Consider the following 19,647-nt stretch of genomic DNA (forward strand, 5'->3'; position numbering starts at 1 on the left):
ACATCCTTAGTTGGTAGCATTTGTGCGGGTTACAGACACCTTAAACCTGGCTTAGATACTCAGAGTTAATTGGGGGTTATGACCATGTTGGGGCATTTTTGAGGAAGATGTACCATGCGTTGCTTGGAGTGGATGTCCTAGGGTGCACTTTGAAGTTCCTAGAGTTGGTAGTTTTTACCCCAATCATGTTGCTAAAGTGATAAGGAGACCCAGATGTAACCTTACTGGCAGCTACTTTGTTACCTTGTAAATAGTCTGCTAACTAATTATTCATTGTGTGATCCTGATCTCTACCCAGTAAATATTTAGTATCTTATTAAATAATCTTCTTGTTAAAAATTCAAAACCAAAACCAACCAACAAAACAAAATAGCTACTGAACATTAACATTCACCTCAGTAGTAACAAAATTAGGAATTAGTGTTTACTTAACTAACCATGGATTCAAAAATGACATAATTCTAGAAAAAATCTTTATTGATAAAATGTCATTATCCTCTTTTGTATAATTGTCAACTATCCAAGTCTGTGCTTTGCTTTTGAAAGGCCATCATCATCATATCATTGCAATACCTGAAGGCTTTCTGTTCTGTAATTTTAATGGTGCAGTTGAGACCATCTGAGGAGAGGCAGTGAATCTGAAGGAGTTGGGGGATGGGACACATGTAACCCAAACACATTTATAAGACATTCTTAAAGAAGCAGGAGAAGGAGGAGGAGTCTCCTAACCATGATGGATTTTTCCCACCCTTCCCTCCTCTGGCACACCGATTCCCAGTTTGGAGTTCCTTTCCTTTAGATCTCAAAATAAATTCTGCTTAGTAGAGTCTAGATCCGATCATTCTTCCAAAGTCACCTTTACCTCTTTACACATTAACAACCAGTTTTGTCCTGTAATTTTGATTGAATTTGTTGGTTAGTTTATTATTTTTCTCTCTGGCTTCAGAAGGGCTTGCCACATTATAACTAACTGAGAGGAAAAATGTCTAAAACATTGCAGGTGCCCAGAGTCAGTTACTGATTTATGTGTAGACAAATCATCTCACTACAGAATCAAAGCAGTACAAGAGTCTGTCAGAAGGCTTTAGTTTCTCAAGGACATTTAATTTGCATATTATAATAGTAAACCTAAGTCCAGAGACTTAGGTTGTACTTTCATCAACAAAAATTGTTTTAGTTAAATAAATCTTGGAAGATTATTTTTTAATCTAACTTCCTATTCTTACATTTCCTTAAGGAAATTTTTGACCAAGTCCTGTCTAAAGTCTAAGTAAATACACCAAAGGGAATACTGAGACTTACTCTGTTATCTTCCTTGCAGCTGAGAAAAACCTTGGTGGGAACTCAGGAAAACTCTAGTTAGTTAAGGCAGACTTCCTGTCTGAAAAACCATAAGATGTGCTGCTAGAGAGAGCTAGTTCAAAGCTTCTCAAATCCAAGCCAGACTATGGAGCTTCTGGGGCTGAGGAAGCTGGCGGGGTCATGTTACACTGGCCATTGAGTGTGACTGTGAATTGTCTTTTGAAATCTAATCTAGTTGCTTTAGTCAACACATTTCTCTTCCATTTTAATGCTCATTACACACATCCAGGAGTTCAGTACAAGGCCGTCCAAGAGGGAAGTGCTTTGAAATATTATTGATGGCTTAGTGGTAATGAAGGGGATCCTACTTCAGAGTCAATTTAAATGGAAGCTAGTTTTTAGCAAAAAGTTATATAGGCTAGATTAATCTTCTCAGACTCCCATTTAGCTCCCCCACAAAAAGTAGTAAAAGGGACAAAATATTTGATTATTTCAAAATTGTATTGTATTTTATATATATATATATATATATATATATATATATATATATATATATATGTGTGTGTGTGTGTGTGTGTGTGTGTGTGTGTGTGTATACACACACACACACACACACATACATTTCTGGAATTATTTCTGACTGGGCCTAATTATAAATAAAATTTATTAAATTATGTCAATGGACTTCCAAGAAAGCCGTTTGGATATAACACTATTGTCAAATAACAAACCATTCTAATAGCAGTGGGCATTTACAAAGTTGTAATTTTCATAGTAATTGCACTACATAGTTTTCTGTAATTAAGAAAGCAAGTGAAATCAAGTTAGAACTAGCATGTATACTACTCTTTCCCTCCACCCCCAGCACATCATACACAAGTAGAAGCGCAGAAGAATTTGGGGTTTTGAGAATGATTATATAGCTGGCTGGGTATGGTGGTGCACACCTCAGTGAGTGATGGAGATAGGAAGGTTGGAGTTCAAGTTCACCCACAGCTATATAGTAAGTTCAAAGACAGTCTGGGTTACAAAATAATCTATCTAAAGAAAAAAAAAAAACAAGAACAAAAGCAAAACAAACAAAAAAAGCAAATAAGTCAACAAAACCCTGAAAATACCCATATGAGATGTATCTGCAAAAGTGCACGGTGCTACATGTCTTTAATCTCAGCTCTTGAGAGGCAGAGGTATGAGGATCTTTGTGAATTTTTTTTAAAGATTATTTATTTATTATGTTTACAGTGAGTGTTCGGCCTGCAGGCCAGAAGAGGGCACCAGATCTCATTGTAGATGGTTGTGAGCCATCACGTGGTTGCTGGGAATTGAACTCAGGAACTCTGAAAGAACAGCCAGTGCTCTTAACCTCTGAGCCATCTCTCCAGCCCCAGATCTTTGTGAATTTGAGGTCAATCTTCTATACATAGTGAGTTCTAGGCCAGCAAGGGCTACACAGTAAGACATATCAATAGTAAAAGGTGACTATAGCAATATGGATTTCAAGTTTAATGTATGGACCAAGTCTCCACCTTCCACTGACCTTTTGTCTATTTATACTGCATTACTTAGTCACTAGGAAAGAAAGCATGGGGATGAAGGGGTTAAACATTCAACATTCCTGCACAGCACTCTCATTCTTTCTCTTCTACTGAACAGGAGAGAGGAAAGAGAAAAGGCAAAGTGTTTTCCATTTCCCTGTAAAGGCAGTGGCTTTGGGTATATAGGCTAAATTAATAGCTTAGAGCTACCCAACATAATATATTAAATGTTTATGTCATTTATATTAACAGTGAGATTTATTACCAATAATTAGATTTCTGATTTATTAGAAGACATAACGTTAAGAAAATGAATGTACAGGACTTTTGAATCAAAAGGAAAAAATGCCCCATTCTTTTAAAAATAAAGCTTTGAAGGAATTCTCTAGGAATTAAGGGTATTGTCTGGTTCATTGGTTTCTTGTCCCTGTCATGTCTGTCGCTATTTGGGGAAAGTTTTAGGGAAAAGAAAACTTAGTTGCTGAGTCTAAGTGACACTTTTTTAAATTAATAAATTAGTTTCTACATTCTTTAAAAAAAAAAATAAAAAAATAAAAATAAAAATAAAGCTTTGACTTCAAGACACTTCTTTCTGGTCCAGACAGCATCAGCTTTGAATCATTCTATGGCTGTAACCTTATAATTTCTCTCCTTAAATTACACGGTCTTAACACATATATGTATGTACACACACACACACACACACACACACACACACACACACACACACAAGAATCCAATATGATTTTCCAAGTGAGGAAATCTGATCCTGTTTTCCCCACCTCAAGGCTTTCAAATGTTACTTCTTGCCCTTGTAAAGAAGTCCAGACTAAAATTTCCCTGAAAGACATCCTTGTTTGGGCTAAAATGGCCTGTTTAAAACTAAAAATGAAAATCAAGGCTTAAAATATGCAGCTCACACATAACTCATTTAATAGATGGCTCTCTGTGGATCATAGAACATCATTGTTAACTAATAATTTAATGTTGCTAGCAAATATGAAACCATGTATATTACCTTACTGGCTTTAATATTTATAACATTGTAGCTTTCTATAATTTTAGCTTACATTATAATGAAGTCTAGCAGTGACAGATTTTCAAGACACTGTAGAGTTTATTAGATACCAAACTTTTGATGAAAGCATCACAGTATTTTGTTTTCCTTGAGCTATACTGGAAACATTTAATAAGGAATAATTCATCACAGCAGAAGATGATGCTCATGTCAAGGAGAAGTAGAATTATGTATTACATTTCTAGTAAAATATTTAAGATACTTCTAACAAAGTCTTAATCTTTACACATTGCAGAATAAAAAGTGTGTGTCTTTTTTTTTTTTTTTTTTTTTTTTTGAGACAGGGTTTCTCTGTATAGCTTTGCATCTTTCCTGGAACTCACTTTGTAGACCAGGCTGGCCTCGAACTCACAGAGATCCTCCTGCCTCTGCCTCCCGAGTGCTGGGATTAAAGGTGTGTGCCACCACTGCCCGGCGTGTGTGTCTTTCAAGGAAATGTGTCCATGTCTACAGAACTGAATGATAGCCTTGGGGTGAATAAAGCTTTTTTTTTTCTATGTAAAAAATCATTAATTAATGAAACAGGTATTTATAAAAATTCTATGATATGCCAAATATCCCAGTGAGCAAATGAGGCAGACAAGCCTTACTCCCACGGAACTTAGGTTCATAAAAAGGACAGGAGAGCAATAAACACACACAAATCAATAAACAGGATAATTTTAAGCTATCATAAATGTTAGGAAAAAATTACTGCATGTGATCAATCTGTGGGAAAGAATTATTCTAAGCAGGTAGCTGCATAAATTTGGGGCCTATATAAGTCTGTTCTGAAGCACTGACATTTGAACATAAACAAAAACAACAAGAATGAACCTGTCATGCCAGATCCGAAGAACTCCAGGCAGAGACAGGGAGCACAAAGCTTCCTAAGATAGAAATAACATCACTGGATCCAGAAGATGAAATCAATGGAGAAGAGAGATTGGCAGCACAGATTGTATGGGACACTGTAGGCCTTGGTAAAAAATTTAGATACTGCCCGGCGGTGGTGGCGCACGCCTTTAATCCCAGCACTTGGGAGGCAGAGGCAGGCGGATCTCTGTGAGTTCGAGGACAGCCTGGGCTACCAAGTGAGTTCCAGGAAAAGGCGCAAAACTACATAGAGAAACTCTGTCTCGAAAAACCAAAAAAAAAAAAAAAAAAAAAAATTTAGATACTGATTCAGTGGCACCTAAGAGCAGAGTGGCATGATCTGAATGTGTCTGAAAAGACCCCCTCAGCTGGTGCAGAGCGAATGGTGTGTTGACTAATATTATGTCCACTTGATAAAAGTTAGAGTCATGTAAGGCGACAGGGGGTGGGGGACCTCAATTAAGAAAATTACTCAATAAAATTGGACTGCAGGCAAGCCTGTAGGGCATGTTCTTAATTAATGATTGATTGGAGGAGGGCCCAGCCATTGTGGGTAGTTCTGTGTTTTCCATAAGAAAGCAGGCTGAACAAGCCATGGGGAGCAAGCCAGAAAGCAGCACCCCTCCACCGACTCTACATCATCTCCTGCCTCCAGGTTCCTGCCCTGTTTGAGTTCCTGCCCTGACTCCCTTTGATGATGAACAGTAATATGGAGGTGTTAGCCAAATAAATCCTTTCCTCCTCAACTTGCTTTAGTCATGGGGTTTCGTCACAGCAGTAGCAATCCTAACCAAAAAAATAACTAACAGGCACGCTGGCTGAAGTAAAATCCTCACAGTAATCACAGAGTAGGGGAGGTATAAACCTTAGCACACTGCATGGACATGAACTGTGCCTGCCTCACTATCGGCATTTTGTATTTGTCCAATTGAGGGACACCTCAATGTTTTTGGACATTACTATCAGGAAAAGCACTAAATCCCTGCCTATAGACTTCAGACATAAAACTGAAACAGAAAAAGTTTTAATGTTCTTTAAATTTGCAAGGAGGCCTAGAAATTACACATCCGTGGATATGCCTTGCTCATGGCAAATGATGCTAACTTACACATAAACATAAACAAGAAAATTCTAGAGTGGTGCTAATTCTCAAACATCTTCCATATTGATGTGTTAATTCCATAATGCCTTTGTACATTTGTGATTAGACTGAAATAAGTAATTGAAGTACTGAAAAGAGAATCTTTTCTTTAGTTGACAAATGTAACAGAGAAAAATATTCTAGGCTTCTCTGTAGTTTTCTGCAAATGAAGGTTGTGTCTGGAGACTGAAATGTCTAATTGTCACTGCAGTGTGTGTAAACTGATGCATAATTCCTCCTAAGAGCCAACTAGTAAATTCTTAGAAAAATTTTAAGCAATTGTTAATTCACCATCATGAAAAGTGAAATTGCATAAAATATATTAGTTATATTAAAAAGATTAAAGCAAAGGTAGCAAATACTCAAAATATATTACTGCCTAATTATTTTGCTATAGTTTAACATTACTAATGTCTTGAGATTACATCCACATCCACTGCATCACAGGATACTGATAATTTGTAATGCTGTGCTACCATGCAAAGTCTTTGCCTAAACACTGGTGAAATCACATTGAAGCCTGAAGTCAAAGGTAAAACTATTTATATTATGGAGATGAGCCAACACTACCACATAGGCTCCTCTCCCTGGAAAGTCAGAAGTTGAGCATTTTCCCACTTCTCACTAGCTGTCACCCCTTGGTCACATGCATGGCTACAGTGTCTTTAAACACAAACTGTGGTTTGAAACCATGAATCAGGTTCTATTTCACCCAAGGAACAAATAAAAATAAAATGTAATGTTGCTTGCCATTAAAGCTCAGAATTTAGAAAATGTTTTTAAAGTAATGTGACATCATCTTCATTTATCAAATAGTAGTATATGAAAAGAAAGAGCAAACATGCCATGTTGTGGGGAAAATCTCTCACAAGAGTAATAGAAATGGGATAAGTACTTTCAAAGAGGCCTGGCAATAGAGCAGTAAAATTTCTGTTAATTATTTAAATTCATCTATACAAAGACTTATAAGAAAAGACGTTATAAAAATGTACTATTACTTACAATAAAAAACATGGGATGGGTAGATAAATTGAATATACTTGTTTGAAAGAATGTTATGTGCTGTGGAATAATCCTTTTATATTCTGTAAATATTTGGCACTCAAATTGGTTTAATAAAAAGCTGATAGGCCAGTAGCCAGGCAGGAAGTAAAACTGGGACAACCAAACTAAGGATGCTGAGATGAAGAAGGGCAGAGTCAGAGGAGTTGCCAACCAGATGCTTAGGGAGCATGGGATGAACGTGCCATGCTAATAAAGGTGCCAAGCCATGTGGCAAAGCATAGATAAGAAATATGAGTTAATTTAAAAGTAAGAGCTAGCTAGTAAGAAGCCTGAGCTATTGGCCAAGCATTTATAGTTGATATAAACCTCAGTGTGTTTATTTGGGAGCCACTGGCATGACGGGAACTTTTACCTACAATTATGTCTATGTTTAACTAAAGTTTCTAAAATCTTGGGTGATACAGGGACATTCACAAGACAACCAAGGAAGGGGGATGTAGCTTGATCTACTCAACAGAAACCCCACACACAAAATTACATGTACACGTAGAGTGGCTGGGAACAGATGAAACATACCATAATTGTTCAAGGCTGTAGAGATATTCCCTAACTTTCTTAGGGATCTATATGTTCTAAATTTTTGAAAAGACACAATAACTAAACTGAAAATTTAAATGTATTTTCCTACCACTTTCTATTTGTAAAAGATATGTATGTGATATGGTGGGTTTAAGGAGAACTTGGCACATGGGAGAAGCTAGAATTATTGTCTGTCATTGTGTTAAGGCATATTTAGTTGGCTTATTATAAAAAAACACATTTATGTACTTAGCTATGAGTCACTTTTCTCAATCAATCATTGTTCTCATTGATTTAGCATCTTCTATTTTTTATATGCTCTAATAAAATTCTTAAGTTTTCATCAGTCTTAATTCAATATAATAAACATTAATAAAGAAATTATGAGAAAAATATTAAAAACTAAGCAAATAATAAGTTGAGTCCCTGTCTCAACTACACAGAGTCTAACCAAGCCTGTGATGACAAGCACTCATAGGAAAGCATTGTGTATATTAAAGCACAAAGTAAGGGTCACTGTAAAGGAGAAATAATCTACTGTCTTTTCTGATTACTATATTAACATATGTGGAACAGAGAAAGATAAGTCAGAATACTTAAAATAGATTTCCTCTTGAAATATAAAAGAAATTTTGAATATTACTAAATAATTGCCTAGTATTATTGCTAGTGCTTTTAATGCCTTATACTTTAAATATGATATTCATTGTAAGATATTCAATAAAAACATATTCAGGGTACAAACACCATATTTACATAATGTAGTAATCACCACAATCCAATAAACACCTCTAACATCTTCCATGATGCATGCTAGGTTCTGAGACACATTCATCTTAGACATTTTCAATGGTGCTTTGACATCTAAATCATAGTCAATGGGCAGGTGTTATGTTATGAATTTATTTTTTTCCATTCATAAGCAATGGAATGTCAAACTCTGTAGCATGCTTGACATTTGAATTTGCTTAGGAAAATGGTGATGTTGTGAATGCCAGTTCTACCTTTCCCTCCTGAGGAGCTACGCAGAGGGCACAGAAACTCACAGGTAACTTAACTGAAACAATTCTTAGATGATGGCTTACCTGAAATTTTAACTTGAGACACTACTCCATCTCCCCCATCACTGTGTGCTCGAACCTCAACAACATACTCTCCGTCTTTGGGGATTGGGACTTCTATGGAGTGTTTATGGGTTGAGAACAACTTGCCATCATGCTGCCCATCAGGTCTATAGAGTATCTACAGAATCCAGAATTATGAATAGTTAATGAGGTCACAATTCTGAGCCAATGACTAATGTTAACATCAGCATACAATGCAAACTCTTTGGTTCATAAAACAAGCACATTCAAACTTTGATGGAACATTCACACTGTTATGATACCCTGAGAATTGGGTCCTGCTGTTCCTGGGGCTTATTCAAAAGCATGTGCCATAAGCTCAAGTGCTTTTTTTGTTTTTGCTTTTTTTGTTGTTGTTGTTCATTTGTTTACTTTTGTTTTGAAATGACTGGACATATACCATGAAAAAGATGTATCTTTTTCAGGAAAATATGAAATGAAAGCTTGTCACATTTTGAAGTGGCCCAGCAAAGTTCTCCCTTTGTTTTAAGCCTTTTCCACATTATTCCTAGAGCTTTCATCACTAGTTCAATATCATGGTATAGAGAATCCGTGGAAATAACCCTTTTCCTTTCAGTTTACAGTGAGGGAGAAAGGCAACACAATAGTCGGCACCCCCAGACAAACAAAAGTGAATGTATTCCATCTCCTGTCTAAGCAATGATTTCTATGAGAGCTCCATTCTTTAAAGCAAGTATTCTATTTATCTTAATCACTTGCCATAGATTTTTCCTAAAATCTACTAAAGATGTTGTCTTTTTTTTTAGTAGTTAATTTTATTAAATAATTTGTAAACTGAGACTAATATACTGACATTAGAAGAAATCACCTCACGTTGTCTCACCATCTTGGCATAGGTAATACCAAGTGCCAGAACATTCCTTTTTACCTGTCATAACGGTATTGGGTGAAGGCGGGACAAGTCCTTCCTCTTCAGGAAAGTCATGTCCATGTCTCAATACACCTGGTTTAAATGGAGCTCCAAATTCCCAGAGGACATTCTACCCACATCCTCATTCCCTTTTCCTCATGAGGCTCTGCCAGACTTTTCCACCAATCAATCCGAGATGCTCTAACCCAAATATTTCTATTCAACTGAGTACAATAGGGTAGACATAGCAGAGGTCTCACCTCAATTGACACCTTTGGGACTAAACAGCATTGAACAGGGTAAGTGAATTACAGCCAAAAACAAGTGAGAATTTTCAAGGAAGCTTTGACAGAAACATTAATGACATTTGAATTCAAATCCAGAAAAAAGTGCTACTGGAAGATAATGAGCTCTAAGAGCATTAAAAAAAATGTTTTCTTATCTAAAGATTTGTTGTGAGACTCTGTCTTCTGACTCTGCTGTGTGGGTAGAATGAGAAAGCCAAAAGGATTTTCCTGATAGTTGAAGCCTCACACATCAGTGTCAGCAGGAATAAAGCTAACGTGGAAAATAGGCTAGGCACTTCTTATTTACCTTGTATCCTGTCACCGTAGATTCATTTGAGAGGGCAACAACATGATCCCATGTGATTATATAGTGGGAGCCAGACCTCACAGAACTGAGGATCCTTGGTGGCTGGCTGGGAGCTGTGGGAAGAAGGAACCGGTAATGAGTGGGTCACAGATTGAACCTTGGTTCTGCAAACTAGATCCCATGTGGGTCTGTGGTGCTGAGGAGAATGATGCCGTCAGCAACAGCCACCCATCTGAGGATTAATTCATATGCCAGGCACCATGCACAGCACAGCACTGTACATTCAAGAGCTCACTTAATTCACCCAGGTGTTTGTGAGGCAAGGAATAAAATTGTCTTTATTCTCTTCTCACCTGATTTCTTTCTCTTCCAGTCTCTTCAGACTGTTGCCATCAAGGTCACCAATCTTGACCAAATCTAATGGTGTGTCTTATAGCTGTTTCTGATCAATATCAACGGGTGTTGAAAGGGCTTCAGATTTGATTCTGCATACACATCCCTACTCTATCTGTGAATCTTTCACAAACATTTAAACACTCCAAATCGGTCTATAGCCCTAATCTATCTGTTGTCCTCTGAATATGTGTTGAACTTATTGTCTATATTGAATGTCTGATGTCCAAATATAATAAGGGTGAATTACTGGTTGCCATGTAATATCAAGTCTGCCTTTTATGAGTATTTTCTATCATTTGAAAACTGCACAAGCACGCTTCTAGTTTCTCAAGCAAAAATCTGGTATTTGTTCTTTTCTTCTATTTATTGCCAACACCCAAGTTACCAATATGTTCAGCCAACTCCACATGAGGAATAATTTCCACATCTTTCTACACTACCTCTTCATACTAGCTGCCAATGGTTCTCTTCTCAAATCTGGAATGGCTTTTCTGCTTTTACTCTAATTGTGACTTAATGCTTGCATGGAAGTCAGAACAATGTTTTCAAATATCATAACTGGGTATCTTTCTGACTTAAAAAACTGGTTATTATCACACTCAGAAAGTACCCCAACTTTTAATGAGGACCTACAAAATACTCCACATTTTGAAAGTTCAACACACTCTGCCCTCTTTTCTTCAGAGCCATGTTTTGGTCCTACTGGTATTTCCAAAATTAAATATTTTAAATTCTGAATATTTTTTTTGTATCCAAAACAGTCTTCTCCCAGCTTGTCACAAAATGGGTCCCTCTTATTTTTCATCACTTACATTCTAGCTTTCAGGGCATTGTTTCAAAGTCCTTCCAGCCACTCCTCCAGATTTGACTGCCACACAAGTCACTTTCAGTTTTATCAGTTCACTTATCCTATTGTCTTGTGGACATAACCATATTTATTTAACAGGGTTTTAGCTTGAGTTTTAAGGTTTGGTGTGGTCTCCTTCACATCTCTTCTATGTAAAACTATTCTGGACATAATATATATTTGCAATAAGAGAATAGGATGAAGAAGAAAAAAATGGTGCTCCATTTGCAAAGTAAAGAAGAGCAAGATTTAAAAGAGGAAAGCTAATTGTCTGCTGTCATAGGTGTAGTGCAGTTCCAAGTAGAACTCACAACCATATCTGACACTGTCTACCTCTGTCAGTGTAGTAGGAGATATGTTCATTAGTGATTCTTATAACATTGCAAACCCTAACGGTGAGTATTCTTAGAGATACTTGTGAATGCCTCTAAAGTCCTGCCGACAAGTGTTCCTGTGTCTACATAGTCAACTGGGTTCCAGAAGAAACATGTCACAGTGAAGCTGGAGAGATAAGAATGCCCAGGTCTGAGCAGGACAGACAAACTTGTCATGTGAACGAAGAGAACAGAGAGCAGTTGCATCACCAGAGAATTTAGTTTCTATCTATGTTAAACAGTGATGGTCTATGGATAAAGCATAGGAACATGAGCACAACTGTGATTTTATTATGCTGCTGATGTATCTGTATGAAAACAAATTTAAATTAATAAACGTAGAAGGTAGACGAGTTCATTTTCTAATGGTCTGCAGTTTGAAGGGGGGTCCTTCAAAGGGTACTGGGAAGTAGAATAAAAAATGTGTAAGAGCATGCTTCTCAGGTCTCCCTTATCAACCACAGCTAGGAATGCTGAAAGACATTCTGGGGCACTATAGAGGATGCAGCATTGAAACACAAAAGTCTAGGAGGAGCTAGATAGAACATTCTTTTCACACGTGCCTACAATCAAGATCTCAGTTTCATCAAGTAGTAGCTCTGGATGTATCTAAAATCAGGTTGTGATACTCACGGGCTTTTCTGGTGAAGGCCTCGATCACGTCGCTTGAAGGGCCACACCCGGCACTGTTGCAGGCTCCCACTTCGATGAAGTACTGGGTGTCGGGCAGAAGGTTCTCTAACCTGGCTGAATACTCCTGGCTGGTGACTTGGACTCGATGGGCAGCTGCTTCTTTGTCATGCGCAGCCCAGTACCGAATCTGCAAATATCCAAGGGAAGTGACTGACGCTTTGCTGAGATTCAGCTCTTGGTGTGAAAAGTTTATTGCTGTGGGTTTTGTTTCACTAGTATGGTGTCACCACAGTTTCAGTGACACATAACAGCACATTTACCCTTTTATTGGCCTTTGCATTGTGAGATCTAACTAGTGCAATTAAATAAAAATCTACACTCCATTGTTGCCTTGTGTTGATGAGAGAGATAGAGGAGGCAGGGAGGCGGATAAGATCTACTTTCAAAATATGAAAGTGATCGTCTCTGCAAATATTTGTGACAATAACTTCAATCTTAACGTCCTGTTTTATGTCTGCTTACATGGTTGCGATTCATTATGAGCTTTTGATAGTTTGGCAGACATAGACCTAGCTTGACAAAGGTATATTTGTCATTATGTGGCCTAGAATGCACTGGCAAATAACTTTCTTCTAACAAAATCCTTTCAGATGTAAGTAGGTATGCAATACTATGTATGCATGTATATATGTGTGCTAGCTATTTACTTTCACTCCCTTAAAATATCAAATCAATACGCCTAATAATCACTTATGATTATTTTAGTGTGAGTTTGTGTGTGTGTGTGTGTGTGTGTGTGTGTCTGAGTGTGTGCATGTGCACATACATGATTGTATGCTATGGGCTACATGTGGAAGTCTGAGGACAACTTGCAGAAGCACTTTCTCTCATTCCTTCTTGTTGGGCCATTGAACTTACAGTTCCAGACTCTGGAAAATACCTAATTATTTGGTGAGTTATACAAGTTACCTACAATTAAGATATTAAAAAAAATATTTTCCATGTTATTATTAGAAATTATTACTTTTGTTAACTAAAGCCTTCTTTGTCTCAAACTTAATACAACTTACAAATTTGAATTTGATTCGTAAAATAAAGACAGGTAGGTATTAAATCAATAAATATATCTAAAACCTGAATAAAAATTAATTTTATGTGTATATTCAAGTTTTACATATTTAGATACTCTATTTACAGCAATGGGAATTTATTTTTAAAACCAGCCAAAATGCCCTGATAAAAATCACCTAATGTAATACATCAAGTTTCTCGCTTATGTTAGCACATGTGTGACCATTATACATTGGAATACAGTGAGCCAAGTCCACTTGTGTAGATGAATTTCTAAATGGTCTTATTAAATAAAAAACATGGAGCCAAATATAGGGGTGAAAGCCCTAGAGAAAGATCAGGGAAATAGCAAAGCCATAGCCAACCTTACCTCACCAACTCAGCTGCTTCCAAATGCGAGTTACTTCCTGTCTACCCATGCCTTTATTACCTTGCTGCTCTGCCGCCTCATTGGCTCTCTTAGCTCAGCTGCCTCACTTCCTCTTCCTACACAGCTCTGTCACTTTCTGTCTGTCTGTACAGACCCCCAGGTCTCTATGGTTGGTACTAGGATTAAAGGCATGCGTTACCATGCTTGGCTGTGTTCCCTAGTGTGGCATTGAACATACAGAGACCCTGCCTGCTAAGTGATAGGATTAAGGGCGTGTGCTACTGCTGCCTGACTTCTTTGTTTACTTAAAATGGCTTGCTATTTCCTCTGATCTCCAGGCAAACTTTATTTATTAATTCACATTTCAGCACAAATAAAGTACCACCACACACTTGGTACATTGTAAGCTTTACATGTCAGATGTGTGGTTTTCCAAATGCAGGATAATTGCTCATTATTTATTGGCTTCTTCTGTGTTATTTTACTTTCCTTTTAATGATCATTTTGATGATGTCACTATCATATTTTTTAATGGTTTTGATGGAACCACTGGCATTTCTATCATCTCAAGACAGAACAAGTGAAAATGCACCACCAGCTGATTTCTGTTGACAGGTGTGTTTCAGACTTCTGGACAGGGCAAGAAACTCTTAGGAAGACTCCAGTTGTACGTGGCCATCTACAACTGGCTATTTTTGTCACACTGGTTCTGAGGATAAAACTCAGGCCATCATCTATGTGGGACTTTGAACTAGACAATGCACAAGGCATTTTTCTTGTTAACCAGAGGAGAAATACAATGAATATTTACATTCTGAGAAATTCCAGACACTTCATTAGGATCATCCACATAAAATACCTTCTAAACAAACATAGAAGGGTAGAATGCATCCTGGCATACAGCCTTCAAAACCAAGGACTTTAAGGTTCCTGAGTCTTGACATTTATATGTATTGAATAACAATGTCTTAAAGGATTATTTCATAGTAGTGCTTATATCCACTTCAAAGAGGAGTTTATAGACCATGCCGAATAATTTATGTTAACTTGACACAAGTTAGAGCCATCTGAGAGGAGTGAGCAACAATTTCAAAAATGCCTCCATAAGATCAGGATATAGGCAAGCCTATAGGGCATTTTCTTAATTAGTGATTAATGTAGAAGAGCCCAGCCCACTGTGGGCTGGTACTCCTGGGTTCTATAGGAAAGCAGACTGAGCAAGACATGGGAATTCAGTCTGCTCTCTCCTTCACGGCCTCTGCATCATCTCCTGCCTCCAGGTTCCTGCCCTGTTTGAGTTCCCTCATTGAGTGTCTTCAATAATGAACTGTGATGCAGAATCAAAGACACAATAAATCCTTTCATTCCCAACTTGTTTTTAGTCATGATGTTTCATCACAGCAATAGTAACCCTAACTAAGACATAGATTAAAACAATATAATAAGATTTCTATAAAATTCATGTGATAAAACGAGGACTAATTACACAAATTTTTTATTCAAAATTCCATGCAACATTTGGGATGTCAGATAAAAGGACATAACTGCATTTTTTAATTTAATCTTTGAAGTTATATCCTAAAAAGATGCATTCTTTTGTTTATCCAACTCTCCAAAGGCCTATAGAGTTACAGTTTTTAATTAACATTTAGAACCAACAGAAGTGATGATCTTATAACTTGGGATCAAAAAGATCATTTAAAGGAGTACCTAGTGTCTTTGTTTTAAAATGTAACTTGTATGGCTTTGTTCCTATGAAATCAATATTTCACAAATTAACACAGATAGCTTCCTTGCATAGTTAGCCTTTCTTTAAATATGTTTAGTCATGACTTATGTTTTAGTAGAGTTCTAAAATGAGCAGAAGTAGGTATATGAATGCAAAATGTGGCATTATCCCATGGACAAGAGTCAGGAGTCCTCATATCTCACTGACAGTCTAAGGGCAGTTATTTGGTATGGGAGGAAATTACTTTTCCTCATTGATATACCAACTAGTAAGGTTCTTATGTTCTAGTAAACACCCACCCCACCACCACTCACACTCCTATCAATGAACTTAATTAATTTCAGTGGGCCAAAAGAAAATATATCAAAGTACCAGGGGTGGGTATAAGAGACCGTAATGGGAGTGAAAATGCCCCAAATTCAAAATTGTCAAAGAATATAATAAACATTTTTTCAAAATATGACATTAACATTTTCATCTGAATTAGCTGTTAATTGTGAAGTTAGAATTCATTTCCAAATAGAGGATAGACTTGGGCTTCTTGATCTTTCAATCAAGCTTATGTGTGTTAAACATTAAACTGATCCATGAGAAAATGATTCAGTATAAGGGGCACAGCCTGCAGTGTCAATTGGAGCAAATGTAACACTTTGGGTTATGATGTGCTCAGCATTCTAGATCTTTTAAAAAAAAAAAAAAACTTTGACCTACTTTACTATTTGCTATCTGTTTGTTTCATATCATATTTCTGAATTAATTTTTTCCTAAAATTGGGAGGTTTATGCAAGACATACCCTATTTCCTGTGACTAGTCCTCTAATAAAGATTTAATACTCTAGGCAAAACTGAGTATGGTACTTTAAATAAAAATGTAACAGACAAACACAGAAAACCTCAGTCTCAGCAAAAGATACAACTGTGAATTATCCAGATGCTAGACTAATGCAAGCACTAGACCATTCTATGACAATCAACAATGTCAGTCATTAAAATCTGTGTTGGTAAACCTATTGGGAGCTCTTCAAAAATCCCCTTTCATTGGGCTAGAGAGATAGACCAGGGATTAAGATCACTGGTTGAGCTTGCAGAGGACCTGAGTTCAGCTCCCAACATCCACATGGTGGTTTATAATAGCCTGTAACTTTATTTTCAGGGTGGTATGGTACCCTGTTCTGACTCAGTGGGCACTTCCCACAAGCGGTGCACATACACACATACAGGCAAAACACTCATACACAGAAGATGAAAATAAAGAAATCTTAATATTCTTTTTATTCTGGCCTTTGGTGCAAACATCAACCTATGCTGAGCAGGCTGCAGACAGTTTCTAGTGAATATAAAACATCTTGTCTTTCTGCCTCTGCCAACAGCAATGCCTCCACATTCAGCTTGTCTGGTGTGAAACTCACAGAGGTGCTGGCAGTGGCATGATGAGTGGAGGATTGATTGACCTTTTCTCCAAACCAGAGCCACTCTGAACCGCAGATACCAAGTTTAAAAGTCTCTAGGGTGGACTGCTGGCTGTTCAAAGTAGCTGCCATTAACATTGAACACCTCTGCATCTAATGATAACTTAGTCATTTCTTCCCAACCATTCCCTAGAGCAACGTTAAAATAAGTTAAAAAAATTAAAAATTCACCTTTCCCCATTTCTCTGTGTTAGAGATGCTAAGACAGATGCCTTCTCCAAAAGAAGACAGTTGAGCCCTCTCTGAAGACTGCGACACACACAGCTAAGTTTCCCCTGTAACCTCCTATGGCCTCTGCATTACAAATCCCCTATGATGACTGTATTCATAGTAACTCTGCTCACAAGAGTGTTGCAATCATAGCCTATTTGGCTTATTTTCATTAAATTATTTTAGCAAATGTTCTTCCATTGAGTGAACAGACTAAGTCTTTTGTGAACTCCTGAGTAGGAGCTCAATGTTGTCAAAACACCACTGATAAGAATAACTTCACATCATAGGAAAACTGTAGGTTAAGACTGGAAGTGGGAAACTCTTTCATCAAGAAGAGTGGAAATGACTTTTAAACTTTCCAAGATACATTTTAAAATCGCACACACACACACACACACACACAGAGAGAGAACACACACACACACAGAGAGAGAGAGAGAGAGAGAACACACACACACACACACACACACACACACACACACAGAGAGAGAGAGAGAGAGAGAGAGAGAGACAGAGAGAGAGAGATTAATTTTTAGATTCATCTACCTGTAGTGCTTATTTGATGTATCAAGAAGTTAATCTTGAATTGGGCCTAATTATGAAAGATGTAGGATTTTCTCACCACTGTAGCACGAATCTTAAATGATCTTATTAATAAGAACAAACCTGAAGCCAGGTATTGGGTGAACGCTGGAAGATCAGAGAAGCAGAACAAAGCCACGGGTTCCTCACCTCGCCAATTCCTCAGCTGATCCTGTTTCCTCAGATTGGAAGCCTCTGAGGCCTCATCCAAATGGATCTCAGCTGAACTGCTGCTCAAAAGCCTGAAAGCTTAAGGAGCCAAAAGCTTCTAGTTCCTCATCAACATGCTTTAAATACCTTTCTGGCATCACTTCCTGGGATTAAAGGCTCCTGTTGCCATGCCTGGCTGTTTCCAGTGTGGCTTTAAACTCACAGAGACACAGATGGATTTCTGCCTCTGGAATGCTAGGATTAAAGGCGTGAGTACCACCGTTTTCTAGCCTCTTTATCTAGTGGCTGTTCTGTTCTCTGACCCCAGATAAGTTTATTAGGGTGCGCAATATTTTGGGGAACACAATACCTCCACACACCACTGTATTTTATTTCATATTTTTAATGTGATGTTTTTGTTATAACTCAGATTTATCAGGTATTTTAGGAAAGGGAAGGGGCTGTTTTTCATGACCATCTATGTCATGAAATGCATAGGCTTCTCACATATTTTAAAATCAAAACAATAATCCTATCATAGTCGGTCTGCCTCACCCCATAGATTCACAGGAATATTTTCTTACAGGGGAAGTAAGTGCCAATTCCTTTTTTCTTTTAAGCTTTTATTCTTGTCTTTTTGATAGTCAAGGTTCTGAGTGAGAAGCTTTTAAAGAACAAATAGAAAGATTAATTCTAAGATTTACTTCAAGCATTGTAAATTGTTTGTTCTCAGGACAAAGTCCAGATTAAAACCTGACTATGTAAATTATCAGTCAGACGTGGTGTGTGAATTCAGTGGATGAACTTTATTATGTATTCAATAGAGACTCAAAATCCGCTTTCATCCTTGGATCTATGAATATCTTAGTCCCCCTCCTTCTCCTTTCTTCCTCCTCTTCTTCTTCCTCCTCCTCCTCCTCCTCATCATCATCACCATCACCATTGTCACAGTCACTTCTAAAGGCCCATGACACAGAGCAGGGAAAAGTCCACATGTGGGTTAAGTTCCTTTCCATGATCTGATGAGGCAAGTGTGACTTCCTCAACTTTTAGACATGAGGAAGCTGAGAATGTTTGTGTACATTCTCCCCAAGCTTGCTGAGGGACAGAGATGGTATGTGGAGCCATGTTGACTTTGCACAGAGTTCATAACTTTGTATAATGTCATGCTCCAAAGCGCCAGAATTCTGGGAGACTAAGCTATGACAGGGTACAAGGCTCTGCTCTTCAATTTATCTTCTGGAAAAAAACCCATTTGCCTTTTATGAATACTTAGTTGTAATACATTCTCAGGCAAAAAGCCTATTTTCTGATTGTTGTCTGAATGACTGACATCACTGTATAGCTTTCCACATCTTTTTTTTTTTTTTTTTTTTTTACCATGTTGGTTGAAATATATATGACAAAGTTACTATATAATTATATATCATGTTCTTTTTTACATTTTTTGTTCTATGTATAGGGTACTTTGCCCTCATATATGTATTTGGAACATATGCATGCCTCCTACCAAGAGAGGCCAGCACAGGGCATCAGATCCTCTGGAATTGGAGTTACAAACCATTCTGAGCCAACATGCAGGTGCTGGGAAAGGATACCAGGTCCTCCTAGAAGAGCAAAGCCACTGCTCCTAACCACTGAGCCGTCCCCCCCAGCCCTCTAACAAGCATGTTCTTAATAGAGGAAAAAAGCACATTAATGCATTGACTCAGTGAGATAGATTATATAT

General features: G+C 37.5%; 1 protein-coding gene across 3 annotated transcripts in view; it reads right to left on the reverse strand.

Annotated features, from left to right (window-relative positions):
• The window catches only part of Cntn1 (contactin 1), a 315,808-nt gene that overhangs the window by 24,695 nt on the left and 271,466 nt on the right, over positions 1-19,647 (reverse strand). For all 3 annotated transcript variants that reach the window (XM_028869263.2, XM_037197418.1, XM_028869261.2), the window contains exons 21-23: positions 12,335-12,521; positions 10,085-10,197; positions 8,581-8,737 (exon numbers count right to left, since the gene is read on the reverse strand). In XM_028869263.2, the coding sequence (XP_028725096.1) occupies positions 8,581-8,737; positions 10,085-10,197; positions 12,335-12,521 (457 nt within the window). The remainder of the gene's footprint in view (positions 1-8,580; positions 8,738-10,084; positions 10,198-12,334; positions 12,522-19,647) is intronic.

Source organism: Peromyscus leucopus, chromosome 20, assembly GCF_004664715.2.
Source record: "Peromyscus leucopus breed LL Stock chromosome 20, UCI_PerLeu_2.1, whole genome shotgun sequence".
NCBI lineage: Eukaryota > Metazoa > Chordata > Mammalia > Rodentia > Cricetidae > Peromyscus > Peromyscus leucopus.